At 48.3% G+C, this 19,203-nt stretch overlaps 1 protein-coding gene across 2 annotated transcripts in view; it reads right to left on the bottom strand.

Moving 5' to 3' along the window:
• The window catches only part of rsrc1 (arginine/serine-rich coiled-coil 1), a 193,465-nt gene that overhangs the window by 114,705 nt on the left and 59,557 nt on the right, over positions 1-19,203 (bottom strand). For both annotated transcript variants that reach the window (XM_065000175.1, XM_065000176.1), the window contains exon 5: positions 5,217-5,253. In XM_065000175.1, coding sequence (XP_064856247.1) covers positions 5,217-5,253 — 37 coding nt within the window. The remainder of the gene's footprint in view (positions 1-5,216; positions 5,254-19,203) is intronic.

The following is a 19,203-nucleotide window of genomic DNA, read 5'->3' as shown; positions in this document are numbered from 1 at the left end:
AACTAAGTGCTGATTGAGGCAGTAATCCTGATGAATCTGATGTTTTATGTATTGATTGATCTGACTCTTTTATCCACTTCTCCTCTTTAAGCAGCTGTGCATCTGGGCTGATTAGCACCAGTCAGCTCTCTCCCAGGACTAGTACACAGAGCCACGCTGTGTGGGCCTGTCACCTGGGACTCAAGCCTCTGTGTGTGTGTGTGGGGGATTTGGATGGTGGCGTGTGCGCTTGCGAACACGCGTACACCCACACCCACGTGTGTAAAAACAGAAACTAAGGCAGAGCACTGGGAGCAATTAACGTTGGCACTCTTCTCTCCTCATTCCTACTGATCACATTCATTCAGACAAAATAACACCACCACAAACTAAACCAAACAAATAAGACAAACCCCATACCACAGCACTAATTGCGAACCTAATTATTGCACCGGCTGCGACTGGTGGCGTAACAAAGCACGGCTCTGTCAAACACTGAGCATCTCTTCATCGCAAAGGAATCAAGGTGCACAGTAATATATTTTGTCTTAACTTAATAATATTCAAAACTGGAAATTAATTCTGATTTGGGCGGAGTGGTGTGTATTGATAAACAAAAACAGTGGGTACTTTGACGGAAACAGACAAACAACATGTTACTTTATGTGACAAGACAAGCAAGTATAGTGTAGAGTATCATTATACCATCTAAACCGCTGTGAAATATCTTTTCAATAACCAAAAATATTGTATTTTCATCTGTTTGAAGCTGGTGTACAAAACCACAAGTAAAAGATGCAAAAATAAAACTTAAGAACGGGAAGTATAAACATAGCACACATAGAACAGATCTACCTCTTTTGAGACTTTCCATGAGAATGACATATCTATAACTCGGGTTGTCCATAAAGTTAAATATTGCAGCTTTAATTCTGAACTTAGATGCAATACTAGTGAGGGGTTATAGGCCAAAAAATAACAGAAGATAGAAAATATGTCCCCTTCATTGCCCTGGGCCATTGGGATTTCATTAGACCAGAGGGTGAAAGTCCTTAGACCAGAGGGCGAAAGTCCTTACACCAGCGGGTGAAAGTCCTTAGACCAGTGGGTGAAAGTCCTTAGACCAGCGGGTGAAAGTCCTTAGACCAGAGGGTGAAAGTCCTTAGACCAGAGGGTGAAAGTTCTTGTAAATGAGGGGAAAAGTCCCTATAACAGAGGGAAAACGTGAATGCATGCATGCGTGTCGCCACTTATTACCACTCCGCATACAACTTGCTGTCACTTGGCACATAAAAAAAAACTGATGACTGTTGGGGATAAAACGGACGTACATTCATCTCTTCTTTCATCACGGAGAGTCTCTTCTGATTCACTCTAAAGCCGGGATGGGCAACTCCAGTCCTCGGGGACCGGAGTGGTCTCACACTTTTTCCCCATCCCTAGCAAGCCCAGCTGATTAAACTACTTGCATTCTAAACTGAAGATCATGATTAGTTCATTATTGGAGTCAGGTGTGTTAGCTGGGCCTGGGGAAAAAGAGTGACACGAACCAGGCCCCAGAGGACTGGAGTTGCCCATCCCTGCTCTAAAGAAAGGGAACAAGGACCACACGCATTCAAGATATGGCTTCCTATAGTGGTCCTCTTGCCCCAGCTAGATCTGGATGTGTTTCTGGCAGTGTTTGGAAGAAGACTGTGATCCTGGTGGTTGGTTTGGTGTACTTGGGTGCATCATCTATAGCCTCTCGTAGGGCCTGATCAGAGTTGAACCTCCACACAGAGCCCAGAAGACAACAAAGAGCTGAGGAAACAAGAGTTTAAAGGGCAAAGAGGCCCTTTATCTACTTCCCCAGAGTCAGATGAACTCGTGGATAGCATTTTTTATCTCTGCTTGCAGTGACTGGAAGTCTATGGGCATCTGCCATCATTTGACCCATATCCTTCAGAGAATTTGTTTTATCACTTGTTAAACAAAATCTCTTTCTCTCAGCAATTGTATTAGTATAAAATAATATAATGTTCCCATTTTGTTTTTGCGTACAATATAGCTAAGTATTTGTGTGATTTATTTTATACAGTCTTTTTGGTCATCTTTATGGAGGGTGCCAATCATTTTGGACATGACCATCTGCTCTTCTCTTAACAGTGATACATCTTGAGGGGATGATAAATTGTTGTTTATGGGGGTACATTTAGAGGGGTGTGCCAAAGGGTGCTATAACACCAAACCCCCACCCCCTCACCAGGGGGACAGGATTTTATTTACTGTCCTCTATCCCGAATCGTAATCAGATACTTCCACACACCCCGGCTTTCCTGACGACTAGAACACAATCTACCCATGTACATAAACACCCACCATAAATAAGCCACACACACATTCAATATTCACATATATTTCAAATATCCAGCAGGAAATGGAACTGAAATACAGTTGCACATACAAGCAGAACACACGGGCGTGTGATGATTAGTGTCTTAAAAATCAGGCTCTGGCATTAAAAGGTCAACTAAAACACAAACACTGTAGCATTGCTGGAGTTTGTTCACACACACACCACATTCGATACTGTGGAGAAAACCTTTTTTATGGGTAACTCCAAAAACACGTGTGTGCGGCTGTGCACACGCACGCACGCACAGACACCCAAACACACACAGCCAGGCCGTGGCTGTCTCCGTCCCTGCCCTCTTGGGGGTTAGGTCCAGCTCACCATGGCCTCTGACCTCTGGGTCAGGGTCAAGAGGGAGTCTGACTGACCGACTGCTGAGAGCCCCCCACCACCCCCACACCTCTAAAGACAGATTATCCTCCAGCATCTGGGGCTGGACTCTACAGGTCTGATTACCAGAGGCCTGAAGTCCCACTGTGCTCTTATTGTGATCCTACTGTGGTCCCATTGTGGTCAATAAGCCGTTAGAGCTCTTCAAAGTAATGCCGTCATACGGGCAAACCACTCTGGTGGTCTAGAAAAAAAAGATAAGATACAGTTGGTGCTAATCGTGTGTGTGTGTGTGTGTGCGCATGCATGTATGACATAGCGTTGCCTCTTGAAAACACAGAGATGAGGCCTGTGAGGTCTATGCAGCCCAATCCATCAGCCATATAGCGGAGTTCTGTCCAGCCAAGCCAACCAGAGACAGCCTGGTCTTTACATTAGGAATATATAGCTAGCTACCTCCTGTTTACCTAAATGCAAAACTGCCTACACAGAGGCTGCATCCCAAATTGACCCTATTCCCTATATAGTGCCCTACTTAACACTGCTTTTGACTAGGGCTCATAGGGAATCCCTGGTCAAAAGCAGTGCACTATAAAGTGAACAGGGTGCCATTTGGGGAACGACCATATTGATTCCTGCTGTTTATGCATGTAATCTTCTTTTGAATAATTCACACAGTCCTTTTATAGAGTAGTAAATCAATGACCACCTCCCTGCCTGCCCCCCCACCCCTGCTCGTCCTCCTCTCTGCTGATTTTCCCATTCAGTCAGAGGAGCGGGACTCATAACTTCTCACTGCAGAAGGTAGGGTGTAGAGGCAGGTGAAGGAAAACAGAGGATATTACCAATGAAGTCAATAAAATCTTCTTAGAGTTTTTAGTCCACCACCCTCTCCACATGGTGTTGCCAACTGTTATCTTTCTCCATCTCTCCCTCACCGTCTATCCATCTCTCTCGCTTCCTCTTTTCTTCATCTCTCTCTCCCTCACCGTCTCTCTCTCCCTCCGTCTCACCCTCCCTCTCCCTCCTTCCATCCCACTCCCTCTCTCAATGTATCTCTCCCTCCTTTCTTCTCTCTCAAGTGAGCTAGTGTCCTCAACTGGTTGGGAGCACCATAAGGACAGACATAAGGGCTGGGTGTCTGACACAACACCACAATAAGTACACAGACCATACACAAACTGTACACACCCAGAAATGCACCATGAACCAACCAACAGAATTAGGGATGTGGCCTGTGTACTCCGAGCCTAGGCTAACCAGTTCGAATCCCTTCTGACTAATTATTCTATCTTTCCTGTATCCTCGTCACTGTACTATCACAAAAACATTTTTAAAAAACATTTAAAAACACAAAGTATTAGGGAATATGTCAATTTGGGGGCACTTGAATATGATTAGCAACGCCGCTAAAGTTTGTTTGCTTCCCTAGATCATCTGTAAATCCTAGAATCTAGCTTTGGGGTCATCTGCTTTCGTGGTGCTGGGGGTCGTTGAGAAAAAAAACATTTACGTTTCATATTGTGGGTAATTTGCGTAGGATGGTGCCTTAAATGGTTTAGTATGCAGGGAGCACGGCTACTCTAGGCTAAGGGAGTTGACTCTGACTGGCTTTACATCCAGAGTGCCATCACCCCCTTTGACCTATTTCTATTATTCATCCCACCATTATCAGGAAAATGGAGAAAAAAAAGGCACCTGGAATCTGATGTTCGTTACCACCCAAAAAAGAGAAGAAAACCTTTTCACTTTGTTGCATGGCACTCTGACCCCGGTAATAGAGAGAGAACAGAAGAATCCCAGAGATGTTGGTCATAAAATTTTCAGAACCGTCCCAGGGGTCTTTTTCAGGGGGCCCGACTGACGCACCGGAGCGACCCCGTGTATATACTTCATATGAGAGGGAGAGAGAGAGAGAGAGAAAACAGAGAGAAAAGAGAGAGAAAAGAGAGAAAGTAGAGAGAGCGAGGGGAAGAGAGAAAAGGATAGGTACCAAGGAAGTACTGCCAAAATATGTCAAATGCAGAGACATTCAATGAGATAACTGATGAAATGTGTAGAAAGGTACATTGGAGTGAGTGTGAGTGTGTGTGTGTGTGTGTGTGTGTGTGTGTGTGTGTGTGTGTGTGTGTGTGTGTGTGTGTGTGTGTGTGTGAGAGAGGGGAGACCGAGTTAAATGTGCCTCATCAAGTCATCACCAACGTCAAGAGGGCGAAAAAATGTCAGTCTCTCTCCCCTCCCGCACACATTTCAACCCCACATCAAAGAGTAATTTAAAACATAACAAAAAGACCAAGGGAGACGTAAAAAAACCCAGAGAAGGGTGGGAGGGGGGACAACCAGAGGTCCTGGGGGAGTGACCCCCCTACCTGACTACTACATCCCTCCTTCCCTCTCTATCTGTCAGCTCGAGGTATTCAAAGCCCATTCCGATGCATGTTCATTTGGGATGCAGATATCAAAGATGGCTGTGAACAGCGAGGGGGATAGTGAGGGAGCAGGAATTAGAACTTACCAGATGTTCTAATGCTGCTTTGATGCAGGTGCTGTCCCTGCAACACAAGAACACATTTCCTCCTCGTTAAATAAAGTGTGGGCTACGACTCTTTAAATATAAAAAAGGATCACACAAAAGCTACAACAGGCATGCGCACGCACGTGCACAGACATACACACAGAGCGAGAGAGACACACACGCGCACACACCCCACTCCTACCCCCCCCAACCCCCTCTTTCCATCACCGGTGTAATGTTCATAATTGCTGTTTATCAAGGGGTGTTGTTCAGTTGGTGTTTTAAAGGGAGAAGCATTTCAAAGGAGGCCTGTCTTTCTCTGTCAGAGACTGTGCTATCATTTCAATACAGTGTTATAGAGGGAACACACACACACACACAGGGAACAAACAATCGCTCTGGGCAACCAAAATGTGATACCATTAGGATAAAGATAATACTCTGTGTGTGTGTGTGCGCGTGTATTCTGAAGGTATAGTAATTGCTGTACAAGACATGATACTCAGCTGGTTACAGGTAACTTTCCATGAAATTGTCACTTTCCCCTGATCTCATCTGTTTGAACATTTACAGGCTACATTCTGGCCATTGAGCAAAGGCTCTTATCCAGAGCGACTTACAGTCAGTGCATTCGACTTAAGGTAGCTGTGTAAGACAACCACATATCATAGTCATAACAAGTCAACTTTTCTCAATAAAGTGGCTATCAGCAAAATCCGTGTGAGTAAGAAAAAACAACTGCAAGTGAACAAGGGCAAGCACAAGTTAGCAAACACCCTACATCCAGTCAGAGAGGAAGAGACGAAGCGAGAGGTTTTACTCTGTCCACGAAGCACAGGATTTTTGTATGGAGGTCAACGACAGTGCCGAATTTGGTCATCGAAACAAATAAGCTCTATTTTTCTATGTGAGGCTTATTTGATCGAATAGAAGTTCCGTAATGGTTAGGTTGTTAGGAATGCACTGATATAAGTGGTATTTCGGCAACATACCCAATAACAACTTTTATATTGGAGTTGTGCCCGTTGTCATAGAGATAGATAGAGGACTCATCATGGATATAACCCGTATAGCATGGACATTGGAATTCAGGGCTTCCACCATTTTAAAAGTAGTCAACTGGGTGGGGATTCCTATGAGATGGGAGCAATCAGCCAATGAAGAAGAACATTTACTACTACATTTACTACTCAGTCGCATGCTGTGGGGCAGCAGGGTAGCCTAGTGGTTAGAGCGTTGGACTAGTAACTGAAAGGTTGCAAGTTCAAATCCCTGAGCTGACAAGGTACAAATCTGTCGTTCTGCCCCTGAACAGGCAGTTAACCCACTGTTCCTAGGCCGTAAATAAGAATTTGTTCTTAACTGACTTGCCTAGTAAAAATAAAGGTAAAATAAAATAAAAAATGCTTTCAAAGACACTATAATGGCGCAGATACAAAGATGAGTGCTCTATCTACCTCTATGGCCTGTCTATCTACCTCTATGCCTCCTCCTGCCTGACTTCGATCTATGAGGATATGTATTTCCATTTCCAGCCACAGGAGTCGCTGGTGCGCGATGAGACAAGGACATCCCTACCGACCAAGCCCTCTCAACCCGGACGACGCTAGGCCAATTGTGCGTCGCCCCACGGACCTCCCGGTCGCAGCCGGTTACGACAGAGCCTGGGCGCGAACCCAGAGTCTCTGATGGCACAGCTGGCGCTGCAGTACAGCGCCCTTAACCACTGCGGCACCCGGGAGGCCTGTATTTCCATTGTTGTGTGGTCACTCAAATATCTTGTCAATATAATAGACAATCTTTGATCTAAATCCCCCTATGCCGCTCTCAGTTCTCTATCAATATTACAGTCAGTGTCCCAAATGGCACCATACTCCCTTTAAAATGCACGTCAAAAGTAGCGCACTATAAAGGGATAAGGCTGCCATTGGGATGCAACCATGACCAAAATTGGTCCTGTGAGTGAGTGAGTCAGTATGCATGTGTCTCCCAGAAAGTCATCGACCAACACACACAGAGACAGACAGACAGACAGACAGACAGACAGACAGACAGACAGACAGACAGACAGACAGACAGAGTGAGTGTTGCCCTGACGTTTCCTGAACTTTGCCATGATAATAACCCTATCACTACAGAAGGGAAAACGGTGTGCTTATTCCCGAGGAATAATTAATAAAAATGTATGCATTATTATTATTATCAGTGAAGCAGCATCCACCGAATGGAGAGAGGAGGAGGGGGGGGGGGGGACAGTCGATTTAAAAGAGCAAATTGGCAGTAAATAATAGATGCATTTTTGGCACATTTCAAAATTGTAGCAGAGGAAATCAAAAGATCAAGAGAAAGCAAACAGTTCCCCCCTCCCTCTCCTCCCCCGCACTGCCCCCCTCTCTGCTGACAACCCATACGCTGGCCATGGCAGGCCTTTCGGTTTGTGTGCGTGCGTGCTCATGCGAGTGTGTGCACGTGTGAGAGAGAGAGAGAGAGAAAGAGAGTGAAAGACAGGGACGGAGGGGGAGAGAGAGAGAGGAGAGAGAGAGACAGAGAGGCTTATCGACAGACTTCAGCTCCTAATGTAGCCAGCAGCATCACAGTGTAAATCTACACCATTTCTAAAATTACCACTAGCCGTCTTGGCAGGGAAACTCAATCAAATCTCTCCTCTCTCTCTGCCACCCTGTTTCCCCCCCCCCTCCCCCATACCTATGTCCCTAACCACCTTTCTCCTAATTATCACGATGGTACCCCGATACCACCCCCCCAAGTGGCACAAAGCTAATCTGCGATTTCTCATCTCCTCCACAACAAAAAGACCATTCAGTCGAGTTGTTCATTCCTGCACCAGTCACAGGCAGAGGCTGTATGTCAACACGTAAGAAAACCATCATCTAGTTTTTATTACATTACATTGACCGTAACACACTGCCCGCATTTATTATACATGAGCTGCCTGGGAGGAAAGAAAAAGGCAGACATTTGTTACCAAGGTGACAGTGTGCTGTAATCCCCTAATGAAGCGCAATTAACGGGAAACAATTTTACATGGAGCAAGAGCTGGGGCCGCAGTTAAATTATGCTCCCACACTCTCATTGTCTTCCTACTCTCTCATCGCTCTTTCCCCCTCCATATCTGTCCCTCTCTCTGTCTATCTACTGTATCTCGAGGCATAGTCTTTCTCTCCCTCCCCCCCTCTCCCTCTCAATGGCTAGTGCTGTCATGACTTCATCAATAACCCCCCCCCCCATCCCAGGACCGAAGGGACAGCTCATTCCATTAGAGGCCTCTAGGCCAGAGGGAAACACAAGACAGGAGGATCATGTTATTGGCAAATGAATACAGAACAAACAGTACACAGAGAGAGGAGGACTCACACAGGGCCCTTTAACACTCTCCATCTCTTTTTCTAAACATCATATTCTCTCTCTCTCTCATCAGGTCTGTAGGGACTCCTGGGCTTTTTCCTTTTCCTTCCCTCACCACTCCATCCATCCATCCCCGTCTCCCTCCATCCCTCTGTCCCTCCCTCTGCCTTCAACGCGGCCGCATCGATTTCTGAATTAGGCCTGCAATATTAAATAATTAATATACTTGCCATGATTTATGTTTTGCATTAGCCCAATATTAGGTTATCAATCAAAATCCACTTGGTTTAATGTAATAATATTGAAAAAGTGTCAGGGGCTGTTCATCCAATTTGTATTTGAGGCAGCGCAGATAGTAATGTTGGTGTAACACAGGGCCGCCGAGATGGAAGTAGCTGGTTCTACATGCACAGGAGGCAAACTAGAGGAGAGGAGAGGAAGAGAGGAAAAGAGAGAGAGAGAGAGAGAGGGAGAGAGAGAGAGAGGGAGAGGAGAGAGAGAGAGAGAGAGAGGAGAGAGAGACAATAGAAAGAAAGAGAGACATGAGGAGGATGAGAAGGAAAGGAGACATAGGAGAGAAAGAAAGAGTGAGTGATGGAAAGACAGAGCGGGAGGTAGGTGTTGGCACTATGGACTCCACCCTGCACGAGCTCTGACCGGTCTCGAATGTTTCATAGTGGTTTGTTTAATGTTATTTTAATAACGATCAGTGAGACATAGTGTAGGGGTGACCTTGTAACATCATCTCCCCTTTAGGTAAAACTCAATCAGGCACAGCCACACCACCGTAACACACACACAGTATGACATACTAGGGTTGCAACTTCCGGTACCTTTCTCATAATTCCCAGGTTTTCCAGAAATCCCGGTTCTTCAGTTATTTCTGGATAAGTTCATGGAATTTTGCAACACTGTGGGATACTAATAACATGCAGATATTCTTATATGGTTGAATAGCTTATTTATGAGCCCGTCTACATTAGTCGTGAGCCACACACAATAACTACGCTGAACAAAAATATAAAACGCAACAACTTCAATGATTTTACTGAGTTACAGTTCAAAACAGTAATTGAAATTTAAATGAATTCATTAGGCCCTAACCTATGGATTTCACATGACTGGGAATACAGATATGCATCTGTTTGTCACAGATACAGTATCTTAAGAAAAAGTTGGGGTATGGATCAGAATACCAGTCAATATCTGGTTTGGCAACCATTTGCCTTATGCAGTGTGACCCATCTCCTTCACATAGATCAGGCTGTTGACTGTGGTCTGTGGAATATTGTGCCACTCTTCAATGGCTGTGCGAAGTAACTGGATATTGGTGGGAACTGGAACACGCTGTCGTACACGTCGATCTAGAGCATCCAAAACATGCTCAACGGGTGACATGCCTGGTGAGTACGCAGGCCATGGAAGAAACAGGGACATTTTCAGATTCCAGGATTCGTGCACAGATCCTTGCGACAGATCCTTGCGACAGATCCTTGTCATGCTGAAACATGAGGTTATGGCATCCGATGAATGGCATGAAAATGGGCCTCAGGATCTCGTCACGCATCTCTGTGAATTCAAATGGCCATCGATAAAATGCCATTGTGTAGCTTATGCCTGCCCATACCATTACCCCAACATGGGGCACTCTGTTCACAACGTTGACATCAGCAAACCACTCATCCACACAACGCCATTTACTCTGTCTGCCATCTGTCCGGTACAATTGAAACCGGGATTCATCCGTGAAGAGCACACTTCTCCAGCTTGCCAGTGGCCATCGAAGGTGAGCATTTGCCCACTTCAGTCGGTTAAGACACCGAACCGTCAAATTGGGCAACCCCGGCAACAGAGCATGCTGCCATCGCAAAATCAGTAAACCAACAGCATCAAAGGAAAGGAACAAATAAATAAATCAAATAAAACTTGGTCCTGTGTTTGTTTCCGTAAAAAGTGTCATTATTTCTTCCCTACTTAATGTAGTAAAAGAGGACAAACAAGTCAACGCGTTAGAAAGAGCTCCATTTAATGCTCGGCCCTTTTGCTGTCGGTCAATATTAGCAAATTGGAGATGTCGGGTGTATTCATCAGCTGGAGGGAGAAAGGGATGACGAGGAGTCTGTCTGGGGGCTGAGAGGCTGAAGATCTGTCTAACATGCAGACCACACCACTCACGTTGCGTGCGTTGCAAAAGAAATGTACACATACATGTTATTCAATCATTGCGCGTGCGCTGCTCGCGCCAACGATCGTCTGCGTAGCCGTGCGCTAAAATAGAACTTAGTTCTATTTGTGAAGCTTGACGCGCTGCAAGTCCCGCCTGATCCATCTCCTCATTGGTCTTTAGGTCCATATACCCACGTGGGTGATTGAAAGCTGAACTGAGGTCCACATTCCAGTCGGTGGTGATAATGCACCTTAAAGTTGGTTGCCAACAAGTTAAATAAATACATATATAAATAAATAAGTCCAAAGAAGAAGAAGAAGCCTGAAGGAAGAGAGATTACTAGAAACAAACTCGGTTTATCGTTTTATCTGTGGATTAATTGTCAGAGTAGAGGACCTTGTGCATTTCAGGTAAAATAACAACCCAATGTTTATATCCCAGGACAAATTAGCTAGCAACAGCAAGCTAGCTAGCTAGCTAAATTACCATAAATGTTTCATTCTTTTCGACCTGTCCCCAAATTAATATAGTTGGTTCAGAGTTCGTTTTGATATTTCAACTTGCGGTCCTGATCGCGTCTGGTGTGGGTGGACTAAATCAACATGCGAGCAATAGAGCAGGCGGATAGAGCTGGTTGTCAGCAACATTAGCCCACATCTACATCTCTCGCTCCATCTACCTTGCTCACCCTCTCTCTCCCCCATCTACCTCGCTCTCCCTTTCTCTCCCCCATCTACCTCGCTCTCCCCCTCTCTCCCCATCTACCTCGCTCTCCCTCTCTCTCCCTCATCTACCTCGCTCTCCCTCATCTACCTCGCTCTCCCTCATCTACCTCGCTCTCCCTCTCTCTCCCCATCTCCCTCTCTCTCCCCATCTACCTCGCTCCTCCCATCTACCTCGCTCCCCCATCTACCTCGCTCTCCCCATCTACCTCGCTCTCCCCATCTACCTCGCTCTCCCCAGCTACCTCGCTCTCCCCATCAACCTCGCTCTCCCCATCTACCTCTCCCGATCTACCTCGCTCTCCCTCTCTCTCCCCATCTACCTCGCTCTCCCTCTCTCTCCCCATCTACCTCTCTCTCCCCATCTACGTCGCTCTCCATCTCTCTCCCCATCTACCTCGCTCTCCCGCTCTCTCCCCATCTACCTCGCTCTCCCTCTCTCGCCCCATCTACCTCGCTCTCCCTCTCTCTCCCCATCTACCTCGCTCACCCTCTCTCTCCCCATCTACCTCGCTCTCCCTCTCTCTCCCCCATCTACCTCTCTCTCCCCCATCTACCTCGCTCCCTCCCTCGCTCTCCCCCATCTACCTCGCTCTCCCCATCTACCTCGCTCTCCCCATCTACCTCGCTCTCCCCATCTACCTCGCTCTCCCCATCGACCATGCACTCCCTCTCTCTCCCCATCTACCTCGCTCTCCCTCTCTCTCCCCATCTACCTCGCTCTCCCTCTCTCCTCCCCCATCTAATTAATCTGTGGATTAATTGTCAGAGTAGAGGACCTTGTGCATTTCAGGTAAAATAACAACCCAATGTTTATATCCCAGGACAAATTAGCTAGCAACAGCAAGCTAGCTAGCTAGCTAAATTACCATAAATGTTTCATTCTTTTCGACCTGTCCCCAAATTAATATAGTTGGTTCAGAGTTCGTTTTGATATTTCAACTTGCGGTCCTGATCGCGTCTGGTGTGGGTGGACTAAATCAACATACGAGCGATAGAGCAGGCGGATAGAGCTGGTTGTCAGCAACATTAGCCCACATCTACATCTCTCTCCCCATCTACCTTGCTCTCCCTCTCTCCCCATCTACCTTGCTCTCCCTCTCTCTCCCCATCTACCTCGCTCTCCCTCTCTCTCCCCCTCATTGCTCTCCCTCTCTCTCCCCATCTACCTTGCTCTCACCTCTCCTCTCCCCATCTACCTCGCTCTCCCCCTCCCCATCTACCTCGCTCTCCCTCCCCATCTACCTCGCTCTCCCCTCTCTCCCCATCTACCTCGCTCTCCATCTCTCTCTCCCCATCTACCTTGCTCTCCCTCTCTCCCCATCTACCTCGCTCTCCCTCTCTCCCAATCTTCCTTGCTCTCCCTCACCATCTACCTTGCTCTCCCCATCTACCTTGCTCTCCCTCTCTCCCCATCTACCTTGCTCTCCCTCTCTCCCCATCTACCTTGCTCTCCCTCTCTCTCCCCATCTACATTGCTCTCCCTCTCTCTCCCCATCTACCTTGCTCTCCCTCTCTCTCCCCATCTACCTTGCTCTCCCTCTCTCTCCCCATCTACCTTGCTCTACCTTGCTCTCCCCATCTACCTTGCTCTACCTTGCTCTCCCCATCTACCTTGCTCTCCCTCTCTCCCCCCATCTACCTCCTCTCCCTCTCTCCCCCCATCTACCTCCCTCTCCCTCTCTACCCCCCATCTACCTCCCATCTACCTCTCTCTCCCTCTCTCTCCCCATCTACCTCGCTCTCCCCTCTCTCCCCATCTACCTCGCTCTCCCTCTCTTTCCCCATCTACATTGCTCTCCCTCTCTCTCCCCATCTACCTTGCTCTCCCTCTCTCTCCCCATCTACCTCGCTCTCCCTCCCAATCTACCTCGCTCTCCCTCCCCATCTACCTCGCTCTCCCTCTCTCCCCCCCATCTACCTCGCTCTCCCTCTCTCTCCCCCATCTACCTCGCTCTCCCTCATCTACCTCGCTCTCCCTCTCTCCCAATCTTCCTTGCTCTCCCTCACCATCTACCTTGCTCTCCCCATCTACCTTGCTCTCCCTCTCTCCCCATCTACCTTGCTCTCCCTCTCTCCCCATCTACCTTGCTCTCCCTCTCTCTCCCCATCTACATTGCTCTCCCTCTCTCTCCCCATCTACCTTGCTCTCCCTCTCTCTCCCCATCTACCTTGCTCTCCCTCTCTCTCCCCATCTACCTTGCTCTACCTTGCTCTCCCCATCTACCTTGCTCCCCTACCTTGCTCTCCCCATCTACCTCGCTCTCCCTCTCTCTCCCCATCTACCTCGCTCTCCCTCTCTCCCCCCATCTACCTCCCTCTCCCTCTCTCCCCCCATCTACCTCGCTCTCCCTCTCTCCCCATCTCTCCCTCTCTCTCCCCATCTACCTCGCTCTCCCTCTCTCCCCATCTACCTCGCTCTCTCCCCATCCCTCTCTCCCTCTCTCTCCCCATCTACCTCGCTCTCCCTCTCTCTCCCCATCTACCTCTCTCCCAATCTCCTCTCCCTACCTCTCTCCCCATCTACCTCGCTCTCCCCTCTCTCCCCATCTACCTCGCTCTCCCCATCTCTCTCTCCCCATCTACCTCGCTCTCCCTCTCTCTCCCCCATCTACCTTGCTCTCCCTTTCTCTCCCCCATCTACCTCTCCCCTCTTCCCCTCTCTCCCCATCTACCTTGCTCTACCTCTCCCTCCCCATCTACCTCGCTCTCCTTCTCTCTCCCCATCTACCTCGCTCTCCCCCCCAATCTACCTCGCTCTCCCCTCTCTCCCAATCTACCTTGCTCTCCCTCTCTCTCCCCATCTACCTTGCTCTCCCTCTCTCCCCATCTACCTTGCTCTCCCTCTCTCTCCCCATCTACCTTGCTCTCCCTCTCTCTCCCCATCTACCTTGCTCTCTCCCCATCTACCTCGCTCTCCCTCTCTCTCCCCATCTACCTCGCTCTCTCCCTCTCTCCCCCCCATCTACCTCGCTCTCTCCCTCTCTCTCCCCATCTACCTCCCCGCTCTCCCTCTCTCCCCCCATCTACCTTGCTCTCCCTCTCTCTCCCCCATCTACCTGCTCTCTCTCCTCACCATCTACCTGCTCTCCCCATCTACCTCGCTCTCCCTCTCTCTCCCCATCTACCTTGCTCTCCCTCTCTTCCCCATCTACCTTGCTCTCCCTCTCTCTCCCCATCCCCATCTACCTCGCTCTCCCTCTCTCTCCCCATCTACCTGCTCTCCCTCTCTCTCCCCATCTACCTCGCTCTCCCACTCTCTCCCCATCTACCTCGCTCTCCCTCTCTCTCCCCATCTACCTCGCTCTCCCTCTCTCTCCCCATCTACCTCGCTCTCCTCTCCCCATCTACCTCGCTCTCCCTCTCTCTCCCCATCTACCTCCTCTCTCTCTCCCCATCTACCTCGCTCTCCCTCTCTCTCCCCATCTACCTCGCTATCCCTCTCTCTCCCCATCTACCTCGCTCTCCCCCATCTACCTCGCTCTCCCCTCCCCATCTACCTCGCTCTCCCTCTCTCTCCCCATCTACCTCGCTCTCCCCATCTACCTCGCTCTCCCTCTCTTTCCCCATCTACCTCGCTCTCCCCATCTACCTCTCTCTCCCCATCTACCTCGCTCTCCCTCTCTCTCCCCATCTACCTCGCTCTCCCCATCTACCTCGCTCTCCCCGCATTTACCTCGCTCTCCCTCTCTCTCCCCATCTACCTCCCTCCCTCTCTCTCCCCATCTACCTCACTCTCCCCATCTACCTCGCTCTCCCTCTCTCTCCCCATCTACCTCGCTCTCCCCATCTACCTCCCTCTCTCTCCATCTACCTCGCTCTCCCCCATCTACCTCGCTCTCCCCCATCTACCTCGCTCTCCCCATCTACCTCGCTCTCCCCCATCTCCCCAACTCGCTCTCCCCCATCTAACTCGCTCTCCCCCATCTAACTCGCTCTCCCCCATCTACCACGCTCTCCCCCATCTACCTCGCTCTCCTCTTTGTCACGTATTCCCTCTAATTGACCTGGCGGAGATGAATACCTTGAGTCAGAGTGAATGAAGGCAACAGAGGGACTTGAGGTGCAAAGGAAGGAAAGCCATTGGATTTTCCAGAGGGGTAACAGAGGCGTCCATTAGTTCAGTGCTCATCTGTGTAAAGACATCATGTATTAGGAGGACAGCTTGGATCATACGAGGACATCACGTATTAGGAAGACAAAACGCATCATACGGACACCCATGTATTACAAGGACAGTGCACGCCCCTCGCAACTAACCAAACAGTAGAAAGCTAAGCCACACACACACCTGTATAGCTGATTCAAAGCTCTGTAGAAGTTTGCTCATGCTTCGTACACACTCTCCCCTCACCATGAGTTAAACACTACACAACCCACCACACAGAGTAACCACAAGGTACCAATGTATCACCAAGCAAGGCATAAAAGCAATAAACTTGTCACAAGACGGGGTACCCTCCACGAAGGCAGACGCAGAGAGACAGCTCCTAGAAAATGAATCGGGGGTGGGTAAGATGACTGCTGTCAAATATCAGAGGAGAGATATTGTTAGGCACCTGATTAACAGATGTCGGGAATGTGTGTTAAAGGAGAGAGACAGAAAGAAAGTGAGAGAAAGAAAGAAAGAATGAGAGAGAGGGAGAGAACGAGAGGGAGCGAAAGCGTGAAAGAGGGTGACAGACAGAAAAAGACAGAGAGGAGTGGGTGACGGTATGTAGGAGAAGTCATCATATTATCAGTCAGGGCGACATCACACCTCATCAACCAAGCATGTCATTGAGCATTCATATGTTGTTAGACACCTGATAAACACGGCGGGAATGTTTAGAGAGAGATGGGGGGGGAGAGAGACAGAGAGAGAGAGAGAGAGACAGAGAGAGACAGAGAGAGAGAGACAGAGACAGAGAGACAGAGAGAGAGAGAGACAGAGAGACAGAGAGAGGGAGAGAGAGACAGAGAGAGAGAGAGAGAGAGAGAGAGAGAGAGAGAGAGACCGTCCACTGCTCAACACCCTCCTCACATTCAAGTAGTCTGATGCCGGTGGCGGCAGCATGTTGGTGAATTAACGGTGTCTGTGTGCATTTGTGCGTGCATGTGGTTTGAACGGAATACAGTGACTAGAGGAGGTACTAGGCTGTCACTGTACAATAAGATATGAACGACTCTGCTCTCAATACCTGATTGTCATCTCCATAGCTCCGCTTGAATAGGTCCCCACCAATTTAAATTGTACTCCTGTGCGTATACATAGAGAGATAGTAGCTCTTAGTTGTACAACTGACTAGGTATCCCCCTCCTGTTTAAACTGTTAAGAAGATAGGGGAAGGAGGAAGGGTTGGTGGGGCTAAGATAATGAATGGTAGGGCCGGAGCAGGGGCCGTCACTTGTTCCCCTCTACAATGGAAGCACAGACAAAAGTCAGGGGGCGTCCCAAATGGCACCACATTCCCTTTATAGGGCACTACTTCTGACCAGAGGCCTATGAGTCCTGGTCAAAAGTAGTGCACTATATAGGGAATATAGTTCCATTTGGGACTCAGTTAATGTTTTTAAATCAGATCAGTGTACCCCCACCCCCCTGACACAGGGTCACACCTCCTCTCTCCAAGCTCACTGGACAAAATGTACTTCTCTTAGCAACAAAGCATCATCCCCAAAATATATATTTTTTTTTATAGCTTACAGTTGAAAAAAATGATACCAATATAATTTGTTTGAGAGTTAGAGGGAGTTATGAGGGCGTTTAAGAGTGAGCAGGTCAGTGAGAGGGTTAGAGAGAGCGTTACCAGGGGAGACCTGACAGTCCACTCAGGTAATGTCTGATAGTTCACAGCACATTAATAGTTCAGCGAGATGAGGGGAGCGCTGCTTAATAATAAAGCAGGATCATAGCCTTATGACAACTGCTCCAGGGTCAAACTGGTCACCTTCATCATCACCATAGTCATTATCACTATCCTTCTCGTCATCATCATCGTCGTCAATATCGCCATCATTCTCATCATCTATACTAGCATCTCATCTCTCGTTAGTTTCTCCATACACTCCCATCCTTCTAATCACTACCTGTAAGTGTAACTGAGGCACTGGTGGATCATAGAACACAGTATAGACAAGGAAGTCTATCCGAAAGAATTGACGCAGGAGGCTAGTGTTTCCCTGTCCCTCTTTTTCTTTCCCTCTCCCTTCGGAAAGTATTCAGAACTCTGAGGCACAGATCTGGGGAAGGGTACCAAAACATTTCTGCAGCATTGAAGGTCCCCAAGAACACAGCGGCCTTCATCATTCTTAAATGGAAGAAGTTTGGAACCCCCAAGACTCTTCCTAGAGCGGGCCACCCGGCCAAACTGAGCAATCATGGGAGAAGGGCCTTGGTCAGGGAGGTGACCAAGAACCTAATTTTCACTCTAACAGAGTGACAATCTCTGTGGAGATAGGAGAACATCCCAGAAGGACGAAAGCCACTCCTCAGCCCACTTGGAGTTTGCCAAAAGGCACCTGAAGACTCTCAGACCATGAGAAACTAAATTATCTGCTCTGATGAAACCAAGATTGAACTCTTTGGCCTGAATACAAAATTGTCACGTCTGGAGGGAACATGGCACTGTCCTAAGTTTCAGCATGGTGGTGGCAGCATCATGCTGTGGGGATGTTCAGCAGCAGGGACTGGGAGACTAGTCAGGATCGAGGCAAAGATGAACGGAGCAAAGTATAGAGAGATCCTTGATGAAAGCGCTCTGGAGCAGGTTCAGGACCTCAGACTGGGGTGAAAGTTCACCTTCCAACAGGACAACGACCCTAAGCACACAACCAAGACAAAGCAGGAGTGGCTTCGGGGGAAAGTCTCTGAATGTCATTGAGAGGCCCAGCCAGAGATCGGACTTGAACCCAATCAAACATCTCTGGAGAGACGCGAAAATGCTTTGCAGCAATGCTCCCCATCCAACCTGACAGAAGTTTTTATTTCTCCACAATTTTGTGGTATCCAATTGGTAGTTACAGTCTTGTCTCATCGCTGCAACTCCCGTACGAACTCGGGAGAGGAAGGTCGAGAGCTGTGCATCCTCTGAAACACAACCCAACCAAGCCGCAATGCTTCTTGACACAATGCCCACTTAACCTGCAAGCCAGCCGCAACAATGTGTTTCGGAGGAAACACCGTACACCTGATGACTAAGTCAGCGTGCACTGCGCCCGGCCCGCCACAGGAGTCGCTTGCGCGCGATGGCACAAGCACATCCCTGCCGGCCAAACCCACCCCTAACCCGGGGGGACGCTGGGCCTATTGTGCGCCGCCCCATGGGTCTCCTGGTCGCGGTCGGCTGCAACAGGGCCTGGACTCGAACCCAGAGTTTCTAGTATTAGACCAATTTTTTATTTTTAGTAAATTAGAAAAAAATTCTAAAAATCTGTTTTGCTTTGTCATTATAGGGTATTGTGTGTAGGTTGATGAGGGAAAATAACTATTTAATCCATTTTAGAATAAGGCTGTAACGTAACAAAATGTGGAAAAAGTCAAGCGGTCTGAATACTTTCCGAATGCACTGTAGGAGACCATCACAGTCACAGTGGAGCCCCATTGAAAAGCCACTGTGTCACACAAATACTGCACAATAATCTGGAGGCGAAAGAAGCGCACACCTGTTTAGGCGAAGTGCTGGCCAGCAGTCACGGGTGTCTGTAATCATGGCCGGGTGTGGCTTGATATCATTGGTTAATTGACAGATAT

Source organism: Oncorhynchus nerka, linkage group LG14 (assembly GCF_034236695.1).
Source record: "Oncorhynchus nerka isolate Pitt River linkage group LG14, Oner_Uvic_2.0, whole genome shotgun sequence".
Taxonomy (NCBI): Eukaryota; Metazoa; Chordata; class Actinopteri; order Salmoniformes; family Salmonidae; genus Oncorhynchus; species Oncorhynchus nerka.
This window is presented reverse-complemented; position numbering and strand designations above follow the sequence as displayed.